The sequence below is a fragment of the Sus scrofa genome, chromosome 17 (assembly GCF_054392235.1).
Source record: "Sus scrofa isolate SSC_HxYL_T2T_F1_AM1 chromosome 17, Sscrofa_HxYL_maternal_Yorkshire_Landrace_v2.0, whole genome shotgun sequence".
Lineage (NCBI taxonomy): Eukaryota > Metazoa > Chordata > Mammalia > Artiodactyla > Suidae > Sus > Sus scrofa.
In genome coordinates this window covers 54,616,542-54,636,863 of record NC_139399.1, presented here as the reverse complement: position 1 = coordinate 54,636,863, position 20,322 = coordinate 54,616,542, and the positions used below count along the sequence as shown (strand labels likewise).

At 41.8% G+C, this 20,322-nt stretch overlaps 2 protein-coding genes across 2 annotated transcripts in view; one reads left to right on the top strand and one right to left on the bottom strand.

Annotated features, from left to right (window-relative positions):
• The first annotated feature begins 21 nt into the window (after positions 1 to 21).
• SERINC3 (serine incorporator 3) lies at positions 22 to 19,981 on the top strand. The gene is made up of 10 exons (XM_021077977.2): positions 22 to 134; positions 6,488 to 6,649; positions 7,186 to 7,379; positions 10,554 to 10,633; positions 11,288 to 11,425; positions 11,553 to 11,722; positions 13,188 to 13,278; positions 14,095 to 14,278; positions 16,398 to 16,625; positions 17,274 to 19,981. Exons 1-10 carry the CDS (start codon positions 96 to 98, stop codon positions 17,410 to 17,412), a joined length of 1,425 nt encoding a protein of 474 aa, XP_020933636.1. The 5' UTR covers positions 22 to 95; the 3' UTR covers positions 17,413 to 19,981.
• TTPAL (alpha tocopherol transfer protein like) overlaps positions 10,448 to 20,322 on the bottom strand; it is a 29,452-nt gene continuing 19,577 nt past the window's right edge. Inside the window, exon 5 of the mRNA XM_085004029.1 lies at positions 10,448 to 11,750. Coding sequence (XP_084860155.1) covers positions 11,697 to 11,750 — 54 coding nt within the window. The 3' untranslated portion in view covers positions 10,448 to 11,696. The remainder of the gene's footprint in view (positions 11,751 to 20,322) is intronic.

The following is a 20,322-nucleotide window of genomic DNA, read 5'->3' as shown; positions in this document are numbered from 1 at the left end:
TGAGAAACCGTCGCGTTTCTTAGGAGACCCCTCAGCAGGGAGTTACCATCTCTCCGGGAGATTCTCGGTAGTCCACATAGATAACCCGCGTCACCATGGGGGCTGTGCTGGGCGTCTTCTCCCTCGCCAGCTGGGTGAGTTCGGGATCTGGTGTTTCCGTCGGACTGGTGGTGTGGGGAAGGGCGATAAGGCTCCCCAAGCCCAGCCCAGAACGGGCCTCGGCCCCAGGGACCCAGGGGTTGGAGGGGGTGGGGGTCGACCCTGGGCTTTGGAGGGTATCAAGGGGTCCAGGATAAAATCTGCGATGCCCTGCGGCTGAGATCAGGCGGCTGGCCTTCTGGGTTTGTTGAGAAACCTAAGAGGCCAGACCTCCATTGTTTACAATTTCGAGTGCCCCGCCCCCGCGAGCCTTCCGGCCTCTGGGTTCCTCAGGAGCTGGAATGGGAGACGGAGTCCCGAGGCCAGGGCTCTCCGGTTCACTTCCAGGCTCCTTCTTAAGGTGGCGTCATTTGTTTGGGCGGTGAGGGGGCTTGAGTAATATTTTTATCCCACAGCACAAGGAGTATGTGGCAGAGGTGGGATTTTAAGTTTCCGGCGCAAGGGAAAGAAGGCCTTGTGGATTATTGTTCAGAATTGGAAGTCATGGCCTGAACATTTTGGGACTTTGTACAAATCATTTCTTTCTGGCTTCCGTTAAGATGACAGTCACCCCTGCATTCCTCGCGTCAAGAAAATGAAGTGAATAAATGGATTGAATCACTTTGTAGATTGTAAGCGCCGTATTTTAAAAGAGAAATTTAGAATCTGTGGAAGTGAATATGCTGAGTTCGCTCCTGCATTTGCTTTAGAGGAGCATGCTTGCTTAACATCATCATCTCCTTGTTTTTTAATTCCCCAACTGGCTTAATTGACCAAGGACTCAATCTCAGCTCATTCCACTTCGGTTTCTTAGGAACAGAGTGTAATTTCCATCCCTTAAGGTTGTGGATCAAATCAAAAGGACTATTCATCGTTTAAGGTCCTGGATTGCAGTGGCTTTCTGATTTTTTTTTGACCTTGGCTCAGAATAAGAAATAATTTCACCTGGTAGATTTAATACACCCATTTAGACACAGATTTCATGCCCTCTACTGTACAACTTTTCCATCACATTTTTTAAAATCCTGGTCAGTTGTTATTTACAGCCCACTAGTGGGTCAAGCTCACTATTTACAAGATAGATTTTTAAACAAATGTTAAGAAAATCATTAAGGATTGAATTGGTAATCTGAAACCTAAACACATTTTAAGTAATGTAAAGCTGAGATTTGAATTGATGCCATCAAAGCATTTCTATTTATAAATCACTTTTATATTTTATTAATTCCTTTTGTCCAGTAGGAACAGCAAGGAGTTCAGTATACTAGAGAATGGAATGAGTGAAGGGAAGAATAATAGAAAATGAAGTCAGAAAGGTAAAGGGGGAGTTCCCGTCGTGGCAACGAATCCGGCTAGGAACCATGAGGTGGCAGGTTCGATCCCTGACCTCTCTCAGTGGGTTAAGGATCTGGTGTTGCCATGAGCTGTGGTGTAGGCCGAAGACATGGCTCAGATCTGGTGTGGCTGTGGCTGTGGTGGGCAGCTATAGTTCTGATTAGACCCCTAGCCTGGGAACTTGCATATGCCACAGGAGTGGCCCCAAAAAAGCAAAAAAAAAAAAAGAAAGAAAGGTAAAGGGAACCAAATCATGTAGATACCTATTGGCCAACTTAAGGACTTTTCTTCCATTCTCTATAGGTTACTGATTTGGGCCCTGTAGATTAAACTGTAAAAAGACGAGTTAGCAAGAAAGAAAAGAATTTATGTACTTGTCCAACCCATATACAGCAGGAGTTCTCAGTGATGAATACCTCAAAGGGGTTAGAATATAGGGCTTATTATATGCCTAACTTAATTGGGGGAGAAGGGGCAGAAAAGGACTCTATGGGAAGAACAAATAGGTGTCTTTAGGAAAGACATGGTGGTTTAGGAGAGCAAATAAGAGATAAGAAAGTTTGTGATAATACTAGTTTATATGGGTGCAGAGGTCTTTTTGTCATCTTCATGGCCATAAAACTCCCTTGGAGAGAGAATTTATGGCAGTTGCTGCTGCTTTTAGATAAGAAAAACTCTGAGAAGGCATTTTTTTGTGCATCTTTTGAATGACACGTCTTCATCTTAAAACATTATTTTATTTTTATTTTTATAATTTTTATTATTATTGTGTTGTCTGTTTAGGACGCACCCACGGCATATGGAGGTTCCCCAGGCTAGGGGTTGAATCCAAGCTGTAGCTGCTGGCCTACACCACAACCACGGCAACATGGGATCCGAGCTGCATCTACGACCTACACCACACTCACAATAATGCCGGATCCTTAACAAACTGAGTGAGGCCAGGGCTCGACCTGTGTCCTCATGGATGCTAGTCAGATTCATTTTCGCTGAGCCACGGTGGGAACTCCTTAAAATTATTTTTATATTATTCTGGGTTCTGAATGGGTTGCTATAGCAGTGAGATAGGAACTAGTGCATTTCATCCAGGTGAGAGATGATAGTAATGACCTGGATCAATGTGAGCTCTAAGGAGGCTATGAAAGTGTCAGATGCTGGATGCATTTTGAGAATAGAGCTGATGTGATGACAAATGGAATCAGAGTTTTCGAAAAAGAAGACATCATGGAGTTCCCGTCGTGGCGCAGTTGTTAACAAATCTGGCTAGGAACCATGAGGTTGCGGGTTTGATGCCTGGCCTTGCTCAGTGGGTTAAGGATCCGGCGTTGCCTTGAGCTGTAGTGTAGATCGCAGACGCGGCTCAGATCCCATGTTGCTGTGGCTCTGGCATAGGCTGGTGGCTACAGCTCCGATTTGACCCCTAGCCTGGGAACCTCCACATGCCGCGGGAGCAGCCCAAGAAAAAGGCAAAAAAGACAAAAAAGACAAAAAAAAAAAAGAATATAAATAAATAAATAAAAAGAAAAAGAAGACATCAAGGATGACTTCAAGATTTTTGGCCTGGGCAACATAAAAAGTATGTTGCCCTGGGTCCTTGGACTCTTAAATCAATAGAAATTGATAAGAGGCCAGACAAGAATTTCAGGCGAGCAAGAGGGAGAGAAAACAAGTATCAGGTGCCCTTACTTGCACCCAGAGGCCCAGAGAGGGATGGGAGTGGCAGGCTGGTTCCTTAAATGATACAAGGGTCAGGGCAGATGGGTGGGGTGGGCAAGAGGGGTGGCTTAGGTGGTCTGCTCACCTCCTTGGTGGTGCTATGTGCAGGGATCCTGCCCACCTTTTTGTATCTTATTGCTCATGTGTGCAGTTATAGTCCCTTATAGTTTCTTTGTATTCTGTTGCTCAAGGGTTGGTCCAGGTGCAGGCACTCCTAGTAGAGTCCCAGGTCCTAGCCGGTCTCTAATAGAGTTGTTATTTACTGAGATAGGAAAGTGATGTATATGTAATAGGACAAGTTCATTCTACAGATTTCTTTTTTCTTTTTATGGCTGCATCTGTGGTATATGGAAGTTCCCTAACTGGGGGTTGAATTGGAGCTGCAGCTGCATATGTGACCTGTACCTCAGCTTGTGGCAGTGCCAGATCCCCAACCCACTGAGCGAGTCCAGGGATTGAACTTGCATCCTCACAGACACTATTTCAGGTTCTTAACCTGCTGAGCTACAACGGGAACTCTTCATTCTGCAGACAGAGTACCTACTGTGTAAAGGTGCAAAAGATATAACACGAGTTGGTCCCCCGTCAAGGTACAAGGCAGTTACAAATAAGTAAGTAGGTATATTGGTTTTCCAGGACCGGAAAACAAAATACCACAAAGTGGGTGACTTAAATAACAGAACTCTATTGTTGCACAGTTTCGGAGGCTAGAAGTCTGATTAAGGTGTCAGCACAGGTTGGTTCCTTCTGAGGTGGTGAGGGAGTCTCTGTTCCAGGCCTCTTCCTAGTTCCTGGTGGTTTGGTAGCAGTCTTCTGTGTTCCTTGGTTTCTAGGTCTCCACGTCTTCATCTTCACATGATGTTCTCCCTGTGGTACATGTATGTGTCCGATTTCTCCTTTTTATGATGACATCAGTCATGTTTGATTAGGGGCCCACTCTTCCCTGGTGTAACATCATTTTACGTAATTACATCTGCAATGACCCTCTTTCCAAATAAGGTCACATCCTGAGGTATTGGGGATTCAGACTTCGTAGGAATTTTAGAGGACACAGTTCAACCTATAGCAAACAGTAGGCAATTATCATTGGTTTATTTAATTGACTGGGGGAAAAACAGTGAAAGGGAGTCAGGAATGTGAGAGTGCAGACAGAATAAACCTGAAGCAATTAGTATCATTGTTTTTAGCTGTAAAATGCCTGTATTTCTGTCGGTGGCGGATACAGACTTCTCTTACCTTTGACCTAGATTATAGTGAAGAATTGGAAGCTGATGCCGGGTGGTCAATTCCCATGGCTGTTGTGATTATGGATATTAATGGTTACTGGGAGTCCCTGCTATGAAAGGCATCATACTAGGTGCTACATACTCCTGACATCATCTCATAAAAAATTATTACTGGGGCCATATTGTAAAACCAGAATCCCCCAGCCTTTGCCTCTGCTGCTTATGAGGATTCTGAGTTAGCCTGTCCTTGAATGTGACTTAATAACGTCACCTGTGAAAGCAATGCAGGTGACTTCCTCATCAAGCATGTGAAGAATGACTCAAGTTATGTCCTGTCATCTGGAATGCTCGTTAGGAAAGCATCAGCTGACCAAAGATCTAGGTTACTCTTTTTTAGAAATGATAAAGTTCACAGAATGTAAAATTAACCATTTTAAAGTGTGTAATTCAGTGACATTTAACACATTCACAGTGTTGTGCTATCATCATATCTTTCTGGTTCCAAAGCATTTTCATCATCTCAAAGAGAAACTTGATAACCCATGTAGCAGCCAGTTCTCTTCTTTCCAGCCTCTTGAAACCACTAATGTGCTTTCTGTCTCTGGATTTACCCATTCTGGATATTTCCATTTGAATGAAATCATAAAATATGTGACCTTTGGTGTCTGGCTTTTTTCGTTAACATGATGTCTTCTAGGCTCACCCATGTTGTGCCAGGTAACATACTTCATTTTTATGGCTAAATATTCCATTTTGTGGCTATACCACATTTTACTTATTCACTCATCAGTTGACGGCCATTTGAGTTGTTTCTGTTTTTTGACAATTGTAGATAGTGCTGCTTTGAACATTCATGCTCAAGTTTTTGTTTAAATACCTGTTTCAGTTCTTTTGCATGTATATATAAAAGTAGAGTTGCTGGGTCATATGCTATTTCTGTTTAACTTTGAGAAATCTCTAGTTTACCTTAGAATGGAGCTAAATGTCTCTTGCTTTCATTATTTATAAGGGTGTCTATGTAATGTTGCCTTATTCTGTAACATCAGATTTGGTAGCTAGGATTCTCAGAAAACAGCAAGTGGAGTTAGGTTTCTGTTTTCCTTAGTATTAAGATAGATTGTTTTTATTTATTTATTTATTTATATTTATTTATTGCTTTTTAGGGCTGTATCCGCAGCATATGGAGGTTCCCAGGCTAGGGGTTGAATTGGAGCTACAACTGCCAGCCTGCACCACAGCCACAGCAATGCCAGATCCGAGCCACATCTATGACCTACACCACAGCTCATGGCAATGCTGGATCCTTAACCCACTGAGCGAGGCCAGGGATTGAACCCGCCACCTCATGATTCCTAGTCGGATTCGTTTCTACTGTGCCACAACGGGAACTCCAAGATAGATTGTTTTTAAATAAAATATGCTCTTTATGCGACCATAACTCACATTTATTGGGCTTTTACAATGTGTTAGGCACTGTGTTGAGGGTTATTTAATATAGCAGCATCTGAGAGAGGAAGATTCTGTTACTGAGTTTATTTTACAGATGGAGGAATAAGCTTAAATTAATGTAACTTGTTGAGATAAAGTGGCAGAAATAATACTGATTCTAGAGCACTTCCTCCCAGCTGTAGAAGAAGCTATAAATCTGTTAGTTAAACTCTCAGAGCTTGTATTTGGAACAACACCTGCCAGCTGCAGCTTTGTTTTGAGGTTCCCCTGTTGGAACTAGGCAACTATTTCAGATCCCAACCAATTCTGTTGTTAAACAAGAGCCCCTGCTTTTTGCCAACTTCACTTATAATTCTTGACAAATAACCTGCACAACTAACTGGTTTTATGATTTGGAACTTTACAAACATCTTTAATTATGTCGTGAGGAGGAAAACAATAAGTTTCTTGAATCCGTGCCTCTCATATGTGCAGTCCTAACCTCAAATAAATGCATCTTTATTTCAAAAAAACCCAAAAAACAGAAAACCTCTCAAAGCTTGATTTGCCTCATCTTCTGTTCTGGATGTCACGAAGGAGCCCACTGAAGAAGGTCTCAAATGGCGATGATGTGCTTATTACAGGTTCCATGCCTTTGTGGTGGTGCCTCCTGTTTGCTGTGTGGTTGCTGTCCCAACAGTAAGAATTCCACTCTGACTCGCCTCATCTATGCTTTTATTCTCTTCCTGGGCACTATTGTATGTTGTATCATGTTTCATGAAGGGGTGGAAACTCAGCTGAAAAAGGTAAGTAGAAGTAACAGTAGCCATAATGCGGTAGTTCTTTGTTAGTATTTTCATATTTCATAAAATTTTAGTTGTAATTAATATTTATTTCTTCACTGTGTGAAACTCATTCATTGGGTTTGTTGGGATTTTAAGTTTTGGTTCTAGTCAAGACACAGAATATGAAGGTATTCATCTTTTCCCAAAGTAAAGGTAGTCAAAAGGAACATTTTAGTCTAACAACATTTAAACTAGACTAGCCCTTCACCTTTGGAAAGAGTGAGTTGTAGCGTGAAAAGTCACGAGAAAATGCGAGGTCGCCTCATCAGCGGACAAGAGTGAAAAAGAGAGCGCTTGACATTTTTTTCAAAATGTAACTTGTTTAGACTGTTTAGGGATAAGCTTGTAAGTGAAATGGAAGGCAAAGAGAAAAATCCCACAGGACAGTCTTGCAGTTGTTGACATGGTCAGTTTTATAAATCTGAGCTTTGCTATGGTGGAATAGACTCTCTCTTTAAATGCGGATATTCCTATAGCATTAAAATTGCTTTTTCCAGATTCCTGGATTCTGTGATGAAGGACTTAAAACCAAAGTGGCTGATATAAACATGGATAAAGATTGTGATGTGCTGGTTCGTTACAAAGCTGTATATCGAATCAACTTTGCCTTGGCCATCTTTTTCTTTGCTTTCTCTCTGTTAATGTTGAAAGTGAAAACGAGTAAAGATCCCAGAGCAGCGATACACAATGGGTATGTAGGAATTATTTATTCTTAACTTGTTATATGTTGATGTGGATCCTCCGATCAGCACTTAATGTTGCCATTTTTTGGTTTGTTTTTGTTATTTTTTTAATAGTTATTTCCCCAATACAGTTTTCTTCTACTGTACAACATGGTGACCCAGTTACACATACATGCACACATTCTATTTTCTCCCATTATCATGCTCCATCATAAGTGACTAGACATAGTTCCCAGTGCTGCACAGCAGGATCTCATTGCTAATCCATTCCAAAGGCAATAGTTTGCATCTATTAACCCCAAGCTCCCCAGCCACCCCACTCCCTCCCCCTCTCCCTGGGCAGCCACAAGTCTATTCTGCAAGTCCATGATTTTCTTTTCTGTGGAAAGGTTCATTTGTGCCATATATTAGATTCCAGATATAAGTGATATCATATGGTATTTGTCTTTCTCTTTCTGACTGACTTCACTCAGTATGAGAGTCTCTAGTTCCATCCATGTTGCTGCAAATGGCATTATTTCATTCTTTTTTATGGTTGAGTAGTATTCCGTTGTGTATATATACCACATCTTCCTAATCCAATCTGTCAATGGACATTTGAGTTGTTTCCATATCTTGGCTATTGTGAATAGAGCTGCAATGAACATGCAGGTGCACGTGTCTTTTTTAAGGAAAGTTTTGTCCAGATATGTGCCCAAGAGTGGGATTGCTGGGTCACATGGTAGTTCTATGTATAGATTTCTAAGGTATCTCCATAATGTTGCCATTTTGATGAAAGCAGTAGAGTATGTAAATTGGTGGCCCAGATGAATTTTTGACCTGTTATATATGGGAAATTTTGTGGGGTTTTTTTGCTTTGTAGGGCCTCACCCAGGGCATGTGAAGGTTCCCAGGCTAGGGATCTAATCAGAGCTGTAGCCGCCGGCCTACGCCACTACTACAGTAATGCAGGACCCGAGCTGCATCTGCGACCTACACCGCAGCTCATGGCAACGCCAGATCCTTAACCCACTAAGCGAGGCCAGGGATTGAACCCACATTCTCATGGTTCCTAATCGGATTCGTTTCCTCTGCGCCATGATGGGAACTCTGGGAAGTTGTTTTTCTGAACACCATTTTCAGTTGGAGCTCGTACCACAGCACTGATAATGCCAGATCCTTAACCTGCGGAACCATGAGAGAACCCAACTAGTATCCCTGAGGTTGCAGGTTTAATCCCTGGTCTCGCTCAGTGAGTTAAAGATCTGACATTGTTACAAGCTGCAGTGTAGGTCGTAGATGTGGCTCAGATCTGGTGCTGCTGTGGCTGTGGCCTAGGCCAGCAGCTGCAGCTTCGATTCAGCCCCTAGCCTGGGAACTTCATATGCCACAGGTATGGCTCTAAAAGAAACAGACTGGAAGCCAGGTTTAGTCCCAGCTTTGCCAGTGACAGACTCTATGACTGAGGGCAAGATATTTATGTTCAGTTGTTAATGAACCAGGTTCATTTGCCTGACGTGCAGCAAGCCAAACAGATGCTGACGTTTGCAGCAGAGCTGGAAGACAAATTTCCCATCTGCCTCTTTGAAGGCAAGAGGCTTTAGGTATTTATGGGATAAAGAAGCAGAGTAGTCTTAGGTTTGGGAAAAGGGGATTGCAGGTAAGGAAAAGGTGAGGTAATTGGTGTTCTGCGCAGGCATATCTGAGTTACATGCTTCTTAATAGGATATATGTTCAAAAATGGAGATGCTTAGCATAATCTGAGTGTGGAGTTTTTGGTACTCTGACATCGAAAAGTCATCCATTGAACACCTGTGCAGGCACCTTTTTAGGGTCAGTGTTCCCAGCCAGTCTTAGCCAGCTTGAATTGGACAAGAACTAACTCCCAGTTTTTGAAAAACAGCTTAGGCCTCCATTACTTTAGTGACCCATATGTCAGAGACTTAGAGGTGTGTTATTTTTAGGGTTGGTTAAAGAGTCTTATGATATATTATCTAGGTTATGTGAAGCTTGGAGGATATACAGTTGGGGGAAAAAAAAAACAGTTGAGGTGAGTTTGCTCAGGGAAGGCAAGGCTACAAGCAGAGAGATTTTGGATCAAGCTCTTTCCTTAGCACTGCTCTGTAAGACAAGCTCAGCGATTTCTCTCGGGCACCAGTTTCTGTTAACATGGGGCATGGTTTCAGGATGGTTTTTTTTTAGTCCTACAGGGCATGGTTTTACTATGTTGTAAAAGAAAGATTAGGTGCTTATTTTTTTTTTTTTTTTTTTTGCTATTTCTTTGGGCCGCTCCCGCGGCATATGGAGGTTCCCAGGCTAGGGGTCAAATCGGAGCTGTAGCCGCCGGCCTACGCCAGAGCCACAGCAACTCAGGATCTGAGCCACATCTGCAACCTACACCACAGCTCACGGCAACGCCGGATCGTTAACCCACTGAGCAAGGGCAGGGACCGAACCCGCAACCTCATGGTTCCTAGTGGGATTCGTCCACAGCTCACGGCAACGCCGGATCGTTAACCCACTGAGCAAGGGCAGGGACCGAACCCGCAACCTCATGGTTCCTAGTGGGATTCGTTAACCACTGTGCCACGAAGGGAACTCCGTGATTAACTTTTGATTAAGCAAGCAAATTGATTGCTCTATATTTGGCTAACATTGTTAGTTTATTTATTTATTTCATTTTTATTTTTTGTCTTTTGTCTTTTTATGGAGATTCCCAGGATAGGTCTAATCGGAGCTGTTGCCACCGGCCTACAGCCACAGCAATGCAGGATGTGAGCCGAGTCTGTGACCTACACCACAGCTCACAGCAACACCGGATCCTTAACCCCCTGAGCGAGGCCAGGGATCAAACCTGCAATCTCATGGTTCCTAGTGGGATTCGTTTCCGCTGTGCCATGATGGGAATGCCACATTGTTAGTTTAGAATGCTCCAGAATTCTAGAAAAATTCCTACGTTTAAGTGCTAAAAGTAGAGAAACTCATGTTAAATGTTTTTTCTGGTGAATATGAATGATCTGGTCTCTGTGCTAATGTTCTTAAATTATGTGAAATGTTGAATGAAGTAGCTTCATGTCAAATGAAGAAATGAGCCCAATCATGTTGGAAATGGGTAGGCTTTATTTGTGCATTTCAAAAATTTATTTTTCTCAGTGTAGAGGCAGAAGTTAGCATTTCATAAGTGCACTTTTATATTTTAATAGGTTTTGGTTCTTCAAAATTGCTGCCATTATTGGTATCATGGTTGGATCTTTCTATATCCCTGGGGGCCACTTCACCACAGGTATGGTTCACTGTTGGGGGGTTAACTATAATATATACAAACTCTACAAGTGATTGTGTTAAAGCTTCGTTTTTCATTATCGATTTTGCAGAACTGAGAAATGAGATGGTCTCCAATTACCATGACTTGTTATTAAGATATTAGTTGGTTGATTAAAGCCAGGAGGCATTCAGCCCACTTCTCAGCTATTCTGGAACCATATATTAATTGTTTGCCAATATTTTAATAGTTTACCTTCTCACTTGGCAATACCAAGTTAATCAGAGAGCTTGTCAACACAAGGACTTGTAACCATACACTCCACCGTCCCTGTCTTAACCTGCTTACTTATTATGACATCAAGTGACATCTGTGGATTTCCACTGTGATTTTTATCCCTGTAAGTAAAGGAAAAGGTTTATATCTTTTCCATTTGGAATGTCAGATCCTAGGCTCCCCTTGGCATAAGCTAGAACAAGTTTTAAAAGGTCTGAAACCCAGCAGACTTCTCAGAGAATGCCTTTTGAATTTGGAATTGCAATAATCTTGCAAAACTGCTGGAGACAATATGCCTTTATCACCTCCTCTTACTTGAAATCTTTTTAGAATGTTTGGACAGTAATCTGAAATGTTACTCCTATAGTGAAGAATAACTTTGTGCTTTTGATTTCGTAGCCTGGTTTATTATTGGCATGGTGGGGGCTGCCTTCTTCATCCTCATCCAGCTGGTGCTGTTGGTAGACTTTGCTCACTCTTGGAATGAATCATGGGTAAATAAAATGGAAGAAGGAAACCCAAGGTGCTGGTATGCTGGTAGGTATCTAAACCTCTATGAGAGCCACACTGCGTTGGGCTGTGTTAAACAGGGTGAAAATTGGTCTTCATTATAAAAGTTTGCTATTACAATTGTGGCCATTCATGTTCTGTTTCTTTTTTCTAGCTTTACTGTCTTTCACAAGCTTTTGTTACATCCTGTCAATCGTCTTTGTCGCATTGCTCTACTCATACTACACCAAACCCGATGGCTGCACAGAAAACAAGTTCTTCATCAGTTTTAATCTGATCCTTTGCGTTGTGGTTTCTATTATATCAATCCATCCAAAAATTCAGGTATGATTGTGACTTCTGCTTCTTCCTCCTGAGAAAGAATTTTTAATTAATGTGGAACTTGAAACCTAGGTAACCTTTTATATGACTTTATGTCCAAGTTTACTTAAGCATAATAAAGTCTTCATAATTGCAATGTAATCACTATAAAATGTGCCACTGAGCACCAGCATTATCATTAAATGAATAGTTTCCCTGTCGTTTAAGGAAAAAACCAACTATGTAACTTGAGAATTTATAGTTCTTACACAGTTGTTTACATCACAACAGTGATTCTTATGAATCTTTAGCAAAGGTATTTTAGGAGAATTAAACTAGAAAAAATAATTGATTTTAATATTTAAAGCAGAGCTTGTGCTCCTGAGTTTCATCATCTAAATACCATAAATACCATTAAATACCATATTTTGTTTTTATTTTTTCTCTTTTTTAGGGCTGCATGTGTGGCAAATGGAAGTTCCCAAGCTAGGGGTCAAATCGGAGCTGCAGCTGCCGGCTCCATCACAGCCGCAAGCCATCTCTGTGACCTAACCACAGCTCAGGGCAATGACGGATCATAACCCACCGAGCAAGGCCAGGTATCGAGTCCATGTCCTCATGGATACTAGTTGGGTTCCGTACCACTGAGCCACAACAGGAACTCCCCATATTTTAAAAATTCATGGAGTTTTAGGAATTCCTGTTGTGACTTAGAGGTAATGAACCCAACTAGTATCCACCATGAGGATGCAGGTTCGATCCCTGGCCTTGCTCAGTACAGCCCTAAAAAGCAAAAAAAACCTCATGGGGTTTTAGATATGAAATATGAAAAGAACATCTAGACATCACCTGTCCTTTTAAAAGTGAGAAAACTGAAGTTCCAGAGAAGTGATGGGTTACCTAGATAGTTGGTGACAGAGCTTAGCTTACATTTCCCTATATCAAGGGACTAGTAGTAAATTAAAGCCTTTGTATGCTACACAGGAATTTCTAGGATTATGAAATAAACTTGAGAACCAGTAGTACATGCTTCCTCTTTTTTGGTTCTTTTTCAAGTTAACTCAGACTGAAAGGTTACTTGTCATCTTTCAGCTGTCAAACAGAATCAGAAGGCTCTCAATTAATGACAATTCATTGAGTCCCAGAAAGTATACTGGGTTTTAGAAATTCAGCCCTTGTGAGAGTTCCTTTTGTGGCTCAGCTGTAATGAACCCGACTAGTATCCATAAGTAGGTGAGTTTGATCCCCGGCCCAGCTCAGTGAGTTAAGGATTCGGTGTTGCTGTGATCTGCAGTGTGGATGCAGATGCAGCTCGGATCCCACATTGCTGTCGTTGTGGCTGTGGCTGCCAACTTTAGCTCTGATTGGACCCCTAGTCTGGGAACTTCCATATGCTGCATGTGTGGCCCTTAAAAAAAGGAAAGGAAAGAAAATAAAGAAATTCAGCCCTTGCCATTCCTATGGCATTGTTTTCTTTTTGATTCCGTAGGAACACCAGCCTCGTTCTGGCCTCCTGCAGTCCTCTGTCATAACCCTCTACACCATATACCTCACATGGTCAGCCATGTCCAATGAACCTGGTAAGGAACATTCATTTGATAAAAAGAAAGTAAGCAATAACTCCTTTGGTGGGCATGAAAACTAGAGCTGGACCCCTCTAGACAAATGAACAAGCAAAAAATTCACTTAAATGTACAGTATTCATGATGTGTTTATAGATATTTACCTGTCAGGTTTTATTCCTCATGACTATTCATAGCTGTTCAGGGCTGACAGTCTAAAAGACCACAGTCCTTTATATAGCCTAGGCTTTTCCCAGACTCAGCCTAGTTAAGAACTGGACAAGGCAACATTGTTTTGGCCCTTTGGTAGAACTGTTTTAATTGAATTTTACTTTGCTGCTATAGGTTTCAAAAGAAACAGCTGCAGGAAATCTCCTTTTGTAGTCGTTAACGGATTATGTCTCAATAGGGTACTCTGTGGACTGGTTTTCAAGGAAAACCATTATTTGCAGACCTTCCAATGATGACTCAACTTATTTTTATTGTCTTCCTATGTAACTATATAGAAACAAAACCAGAGATAAATTCTTTGTGCTTTAAGCACAACTGTAGAATCAAAAAGATTTGCCGATTAAACTTCAAAACCAGTGAACTCAAGATTGACATTTATAAGATTTGACAGATACTTTGTTGTTGTAGTTTTTCCTTGTTTCTACAACTTTGAAGTTGTAGGTTTCAACACAGATGTGTTACTGACTGCCCAGTTATCAGTTCTCGAAAGCACAGCATTCTTATGGTTTACCTCACCACTGAATGATGTGTAAGCACACCCGTCACATCCTTTGGGAACAAGGTGAGTTATCTCTGCAGATAATAGAAATTTCTCGTTTTCAGATCAGTCCTGCAACCCTGGCCTGTTGAGCATCATTACACGCATGACCTCACCAACATTGGCTCCTCCTGGAAATGCAACTGCTGCGGTCCCTACCCCTGCTCCACCATCGCAGAGTGGGCCTTTTCTGAGTCGAGAGAATTTTATTGGGCTGATTGTCTTTGTTCTCTCCCTTTTGTATTCTAGGTAAGTTAAAAAGTACTTAGGACAAGATTCTCATGAAGGTTAATAATAGAGTGAAGAAGCTATTTTGCTTTCAAAATGCAGTGTGAAGAATTTTGAAAATTTAACGTTTTTTTATTAAAATCCTTGACTTGCCTCAGTTACCACGCTGTGTACATTTCTTAAACTTAAGTAAATCCCCTCATCAAATAATTCCTTCCAACCTTCTTTTTTTTTTTTTTTCTTTTTTTTTTTTTTTTTGGTCTTTTTTGCTATTTCTTGGGCCGCTCCCGTGGCATATGGAGGTTCCCAGGCTAGGGGTCAAATCGGAGCTGTAGCCACCGGCCTACGCCAGAGCCACAGCAACGCAGGATCCGAGCCGCGTCTGCAACCTACACCACAGCTCACGGCAACGCCAGATCGTTAACCCACTGAGCAAGGGCAGGGACCGAACCTGCAACCTCATGGTTGGTTTCTAGTCGGATTCGTTAACCACTGCGCCACGACGGGAACTCCTCCCACCCACTTTTATTGATATTGTCTATATAATAGTATATATTACTTTAATAATTTGAAAATGTGGAATAATGAAAATGGGCAAGGATATATTTATATAAGTTAATAGCACAAGTGAGAAAAGTGTAAAGTAGGAAATGAAATAGTCTTTCCTCTAAATTTACCTCTTCCATGGTGAACACTTTGGTACATACTATTTCAGGGCTTTTTTCATTTGCTAATACTTACTGTGTATTGATCTATCTGTATCTATATAATTATGTATGTTTTAGAAATAGTTACATGTATAATTTATATCACAATATGTAATTTTTGAAATAAATTAGGAATACACTATACAACAGTATAACAGTATATATACTGTTCTTAAATATGAATTTGTCAGTATAATTTGGACAAATTTGCACATTACGTGTAGATTTACCCTTTCTTTTTTCTTTTTTTTAATGACTGCTTAAAATAGGAGTTGAGGAGTTCCCGTTGTGGCGCAGTGGTTAATGAACCCGACTAGGAACCATGAGGTTGCAGATTCAGTCCCTGCCCTTGCTCAGTGGGTTAACGATCCGGCGTTGCCGTGAGCTGTGGTGTAGGTCGCAGACGCGGCTCGGATCCAGCATTGCTGTGGCTCTGGCGTAGGCTGGTGGCTACAGCTCCGATTGGACCCCTAACCTGGGAACCTCCATATGCCGCGGGAGCGGCCCAAGAAATGGCAAAAAGACAAAAAAAAAAAAAAAAAAATAGGAGTTGACAGACTATAGCCCTTGGTCTGGCTTCCTATTTTTACAAGTAAAGTTTCGTTGGCACACACCACATTCATTTGTTCTCATACTGTCCATGACTGCTTTTGTTTGTTTTCCTTTGATTACTGATCTTAGGGGAAAGCTTTTCGTCTTTCACTATTAAGTATGATGTTAGCCCTGAGTTTTTCATAGATGCCCTTTATCACTTTGAAGAAGTTCTCTGTTTCTAGTTTGAGTTTTTGTCATTGAAAAGTATCAGATTTTTGTCAAATGCTTTTTTTAATGTTTGTTGAGATGATCATCTGGGTTTTGTTTTTTATTAGTATGTACTTTTTTATTCAGTCATTTAACAAACTTTCAGCATCTGCTATGTACTAGAAATGCATGTATGACAAAGGCCGTTGTTGTCCAAAAGCTCTATGAATAGCGAGGAAGACAGGGATGGGAAATGATGTGCCAGAAGGAAGAGTAAGGAGCTGTGGGAATTTAATCCAGCCTAGTGATGGGATGACGTCAGAGAAGGCTTCCTAGGGGGCATGGCACGATCCGAGAATTAAAGGATGAGTACATTAACTGGGAGAAGGTTGGCAGTACATTGCACACACAGAAAAGGTGCTTGTGAAGTTCTAGAGGCAGACATTGAAAGCATAGTATGTTTGGGGGAACTCCTAGGCGGTTAAACCATCAAATCTTAACTGAGGAGAGTACTCTCTCTCTCTGTGTCTTGTGATGACAGGCGGCAGTTCGGAACTTCCAGCAGATCCTCGAGAAGCCCTTCAGGCCCCAAAGCCAGGGCAGTTCAGGAATAGCCTTCATGTGTACAGGCCTCTGACAGCATTTCATCTTCATGGTCCCTTCTGACTTGTCTTGTTGGGATCACTTTCCAGCTTCCGCAATTCCACCAATAGCCAAGTAAATAAGCTGACCCTGTCGGGAAGTGACAGCGTGATCCTCCGAGATACAGCTGCCAATGGCGCCAGTGACGAGGAGGATGGGCGGCCCCGGAGGGCTGTGGACAACGAGCGAGAAGGGGTGCAGTACAGCTACTCCATGTTCCACTTCATGCTCTTCTCGGCCTCCCTCTACATCATGATGACCCTGACCAACTGGTACAGGTAGGAGGCAGAGACAGAGTCGAGGGAAGACCACGCAGCCCCTTTGGGTCACCTGTGAAATCTCCATCCATTGTCCTGACCTCAGAATCCCTTTCTTTTACCCACACAATGAAGTTGTGTTCAGTGCTCCCTCTCCTGAAATACTTCTGACTTTTTCTCCTCTTGCATTTAAGATCCATTTGGAATTCTTACAGTGAAAATCTTGGGGAGCTCTTCCAAACTTGAGTTGCTTGAGAGAGAAAATCATGATGTAAAGTGACTTGAGTTGTCTTTGTTCCCTGATTTTTCTGTCTGGAGATGGCCATATACTGAGTATTCTGATGACAGCAGTCACGTGGTAAGAAAGGAGAGTTTCAGGGTGGTCATGGCCATCTAGACTTCCACCAGTATGTAGAACAGCCAGATGTTCCTGAAGAACTCTTTGCAAGGAATAGTCGGGGTTCTTCACGTAGGCGAGAAGATAAAAGCTGTTTGAGAGGCAGAGTCCCCTGCTCATAAAAACTGAAAAAAGCATCTTAAGTCCCTCCTAGAAACTTAGCTAGGGAATAGTGTCTGTCAAGTTTCAGTGGAGAATTTCTTAGCTTTTGCTGAGGGGCCGCTGAATGCTGAAACAAGGCTCCTTTACCTAACTCTCTGCTGTTTTCGTAGCCCTGACGCAAACTTCCAGAGCATGACCAGCAAGTGGCCGGCTGTGTGGGTCAAGATCAGCTCCAGCTGGGTCTGCCTCCTCCTCTACGTCTGGACCCTTGTGGCCCCACTCGTCCTCACCAATCGAGACTTCAGCTGAAGCATGAGTGCCAAGGACGCCTCTGGAATTCATAAAGGTCTCCTTTGCTGAAAGCTCATACCCGTTTTACTTTCGCTTCAACTAAAATACTAAGCGAATGCTGTGCAAATAAGACTATATCCAAGTTTATATCTGAGGGCCAGATTGAATAATGCTTGATGCGGGATCAGAACTTTTCATTTATATCTATATTATGTTTATTTGTAAGGCTATAGAGCAAAAGGAACATTTTGCGTTTTACAGTGAACTACAGCTGTGCTGTGAAGAGAGTTCTTTATTAAGACTTGGAGGTTCCTACAACTTTGATTTAAAATGTGGGAGAGAAAAATGTTGCATATTTGAGGCCATCATTAATATATTTCTATTGTAGTATCCTTAAAAAGCAAAATAATTATAATGATGCTTTTCTATGACAGTTTTCCTCTGTGGAAGTCTTTACTTGTGTGATGCAGGCCTCTGTTCAGTCCTTAAACTCACAGTGCTTGGTGGAAGGAGTAAGTATGTGAGTCTTGGCACAGAAGAGGGGTTGATGATATGGCTGCTGCTTCTCCATCTTGAGTTTTTTCATTTACTTTTTATATACTACAGCATTGATGCTGCTTGATTCAAGCCTGTGGCTTTGCCAGAAATGTTAATTTCAATAAGTGCTTTGTAGGTTTGGTTAAAGTGAAGATTCACTTGGGAAAACAGTGCGACTTTGGTCTCTGTAATTCTCTTGTTATCAGTATGTAAAAGTACAATGCATGTGAATTTATTATATTTGCACTATAAAAGTCTTTGATTAAAACAGAAAGATTAAGCTTTTAAGGCCCTTTCTTTAACAGCTTTTATGAGTTAGCAGCCATCCTATGTTTCGTAGACTTCTGTGGGCAGTCAGGTTTACCAAGCACCTAGCAGAATGCTCCTCTTTTTTCTAAAACTTAAGGTCTGACTGGTGAGTAAGTTTTGAACTTATACTAAAAATTATACTAAATATCTTTTCTGGTGAAGACTCTTGGATAGATGAGAGATAAGACAAGCACCTTGGGAAACTTCTTCAAGAAAGGTAGCACAGAGGGTGGCAGAATGGTTCTTTCTTTTAGCGCCCTGTCAGGTGCTGGGATACAGCTTTAACCATGACAGACGTGAGCTCTGCCATCTTGGACTCAGAGTTTTCCGGAGGGTGAAGTGAGCTGACAGGTGATACAGTATGTTGTAATTAGTGCTGTGATTTAGGAATTGCAGAGAACTCCCAGGAGTGATGCTGGGTAGGGGCAGGAGTCATGGTAGGCTTCTTGGAAAAAGTGCTGTCTAAGCCAAGAAGAGTTACAAGTTAGCTAGTAAGAGAGAAACGGGGGAAGTGGAATGGCACTGCTGAGGGTAGACTAGACCGTGGTTAAGGGTTGGGAGATTTTTTTAAAAAATAAGGTGTTCAGTAAAGCTGGCATGGGGAGCGGTTGGCAGGGACTAGGTCATTGGAGGGCTTTGTAAACCACACTAAAGAGTTTGGACCTTAAGTGAGGGCAGCAGAGAACATATTCAGAGTGACATAAGACAAATGGCATCTTCAGTCACTGCGCCTGATACATAGAGAAGAGATTTAGAGGGATGAGACCAGAGACAGTCCACATGAGATCTGTAACAGAAAAGTCAAAATGGAGAAAAACTGACAGACAAGAGCTACTTAGTAATTAAAATTTTCAAATTGGCAACTGATGCGCTCTGGGGGAGAGGTAGATTCCTGAATGAGGCTGGTTTAATCGCCTGAGTCCATGGTGGTTCCATTGATACGGTGAGAAAAACAGGAAGGGGAGGAACAAGTTGTGCCAGAAGGAAGATGGAGATAGTCCCTAAGAATGGCCAAGGGAATGGGCTTGGGAGTTGGGCTGTTTGCGTTTGCAGACAGCTTTGTCATTTCCTATGAGCTAAACAGGTCAGTTAATATTTATTGAGTATATACACGATACTTTATGACCTTGGGCAAATGATAAGCTATCTGAGCCTCAGTGTTTTCGGTTGAACAAAAGACAGTACCTAGTATATAAACTTGTTTAGAGAGTAAAGTCACTTTGTAAAAGTGTTGACCCCCTTTTAAGCCCTCAAGTGGTAGCTGCTAATCTTAGTTTGGGCTAAAATGAGACTAGACAATAGTTAAAGGTCAGAGTTGTTCAGCCATAATCTAATGGAGGTTAGACTTGAGGTGTTTTTTTTTTTTTACAGGATTAAACCCATGGGACATAGAGGAGACAATCTCAGTTGAGCTGTAGGTGAAGGGTCAGGAAGCAGGGCTTGATAGGAATTGTTTGAACTGCCACCTTTTAAACCAGTACTTTATGCTATGGTACGGAGATAAAGTTGCGGGGGATTTAGGGGACAGAGAGGGGAGGTACAGCACCTTACTTTGCTAGTATAAAGCTATCACTCCATTTTCCTTCAAGCAGAGCCAGCCAGATTAAGACTTTTAAAGGTCCGGAACTTCAAAAACATGACCATGTACCATTCCCCCACCTTATGTTCCTTAAACCAAAAGCAATAAGCTGTAAAATAAGTGTAACAAAGTCCAATAAAGTTTTTATTTTTTTTCTCATGATGATAACTTTGACCTAATTTGAAATAACAAAAATTCTCTTTAAAAACGAGGGGGCAGTGTCCCTGCTTTACTTGGTTATGCCCTAAGAATAAATTAAAGTTGGCCTGTTGCTAGGACACCTGGTATTTTACTCAGGACTCAAGTGAATTATACATATTGAGTGCTAAATTGTATACCAGCATGAAAAAATTCAGGATTTTGAGTAAGCCCAAGATCATACTTGAAAGCAAGAAGCATTTTGAATCCTCAGACCTCATGGTGTCATCTGATTAGGAGAGTCACCTCGTGTCTCATGACCAGGAACAGACCTACCCACCACTTTCACAGATTGGGAGCCCTGG

Excerpts from the sequence above, each read along its gene's own strand:
- SERINC3 (XM_021077977.2), top strand. The coding sequence starts at position 96 with ATGGGGGCTGTGCTGGGCGTCTTCTCCCTCGCCAGCTGG. Across the intron at positions 135-6,487 it reads TCTTCTCCCTCGCCAGCTGG|GTTCCATGCCTTTGTGGTGG; the intron begins GTGAGTTCGGGA and ends TGCTTATTACAG. Across the intron at positions 11,723-13,187 it reads CAATCCATCCAAAAATTCAG|GAACACCAGCCTCGTTCTGG; the intron begins GTATGATTGTGA and ends TTGATTCCGTAG.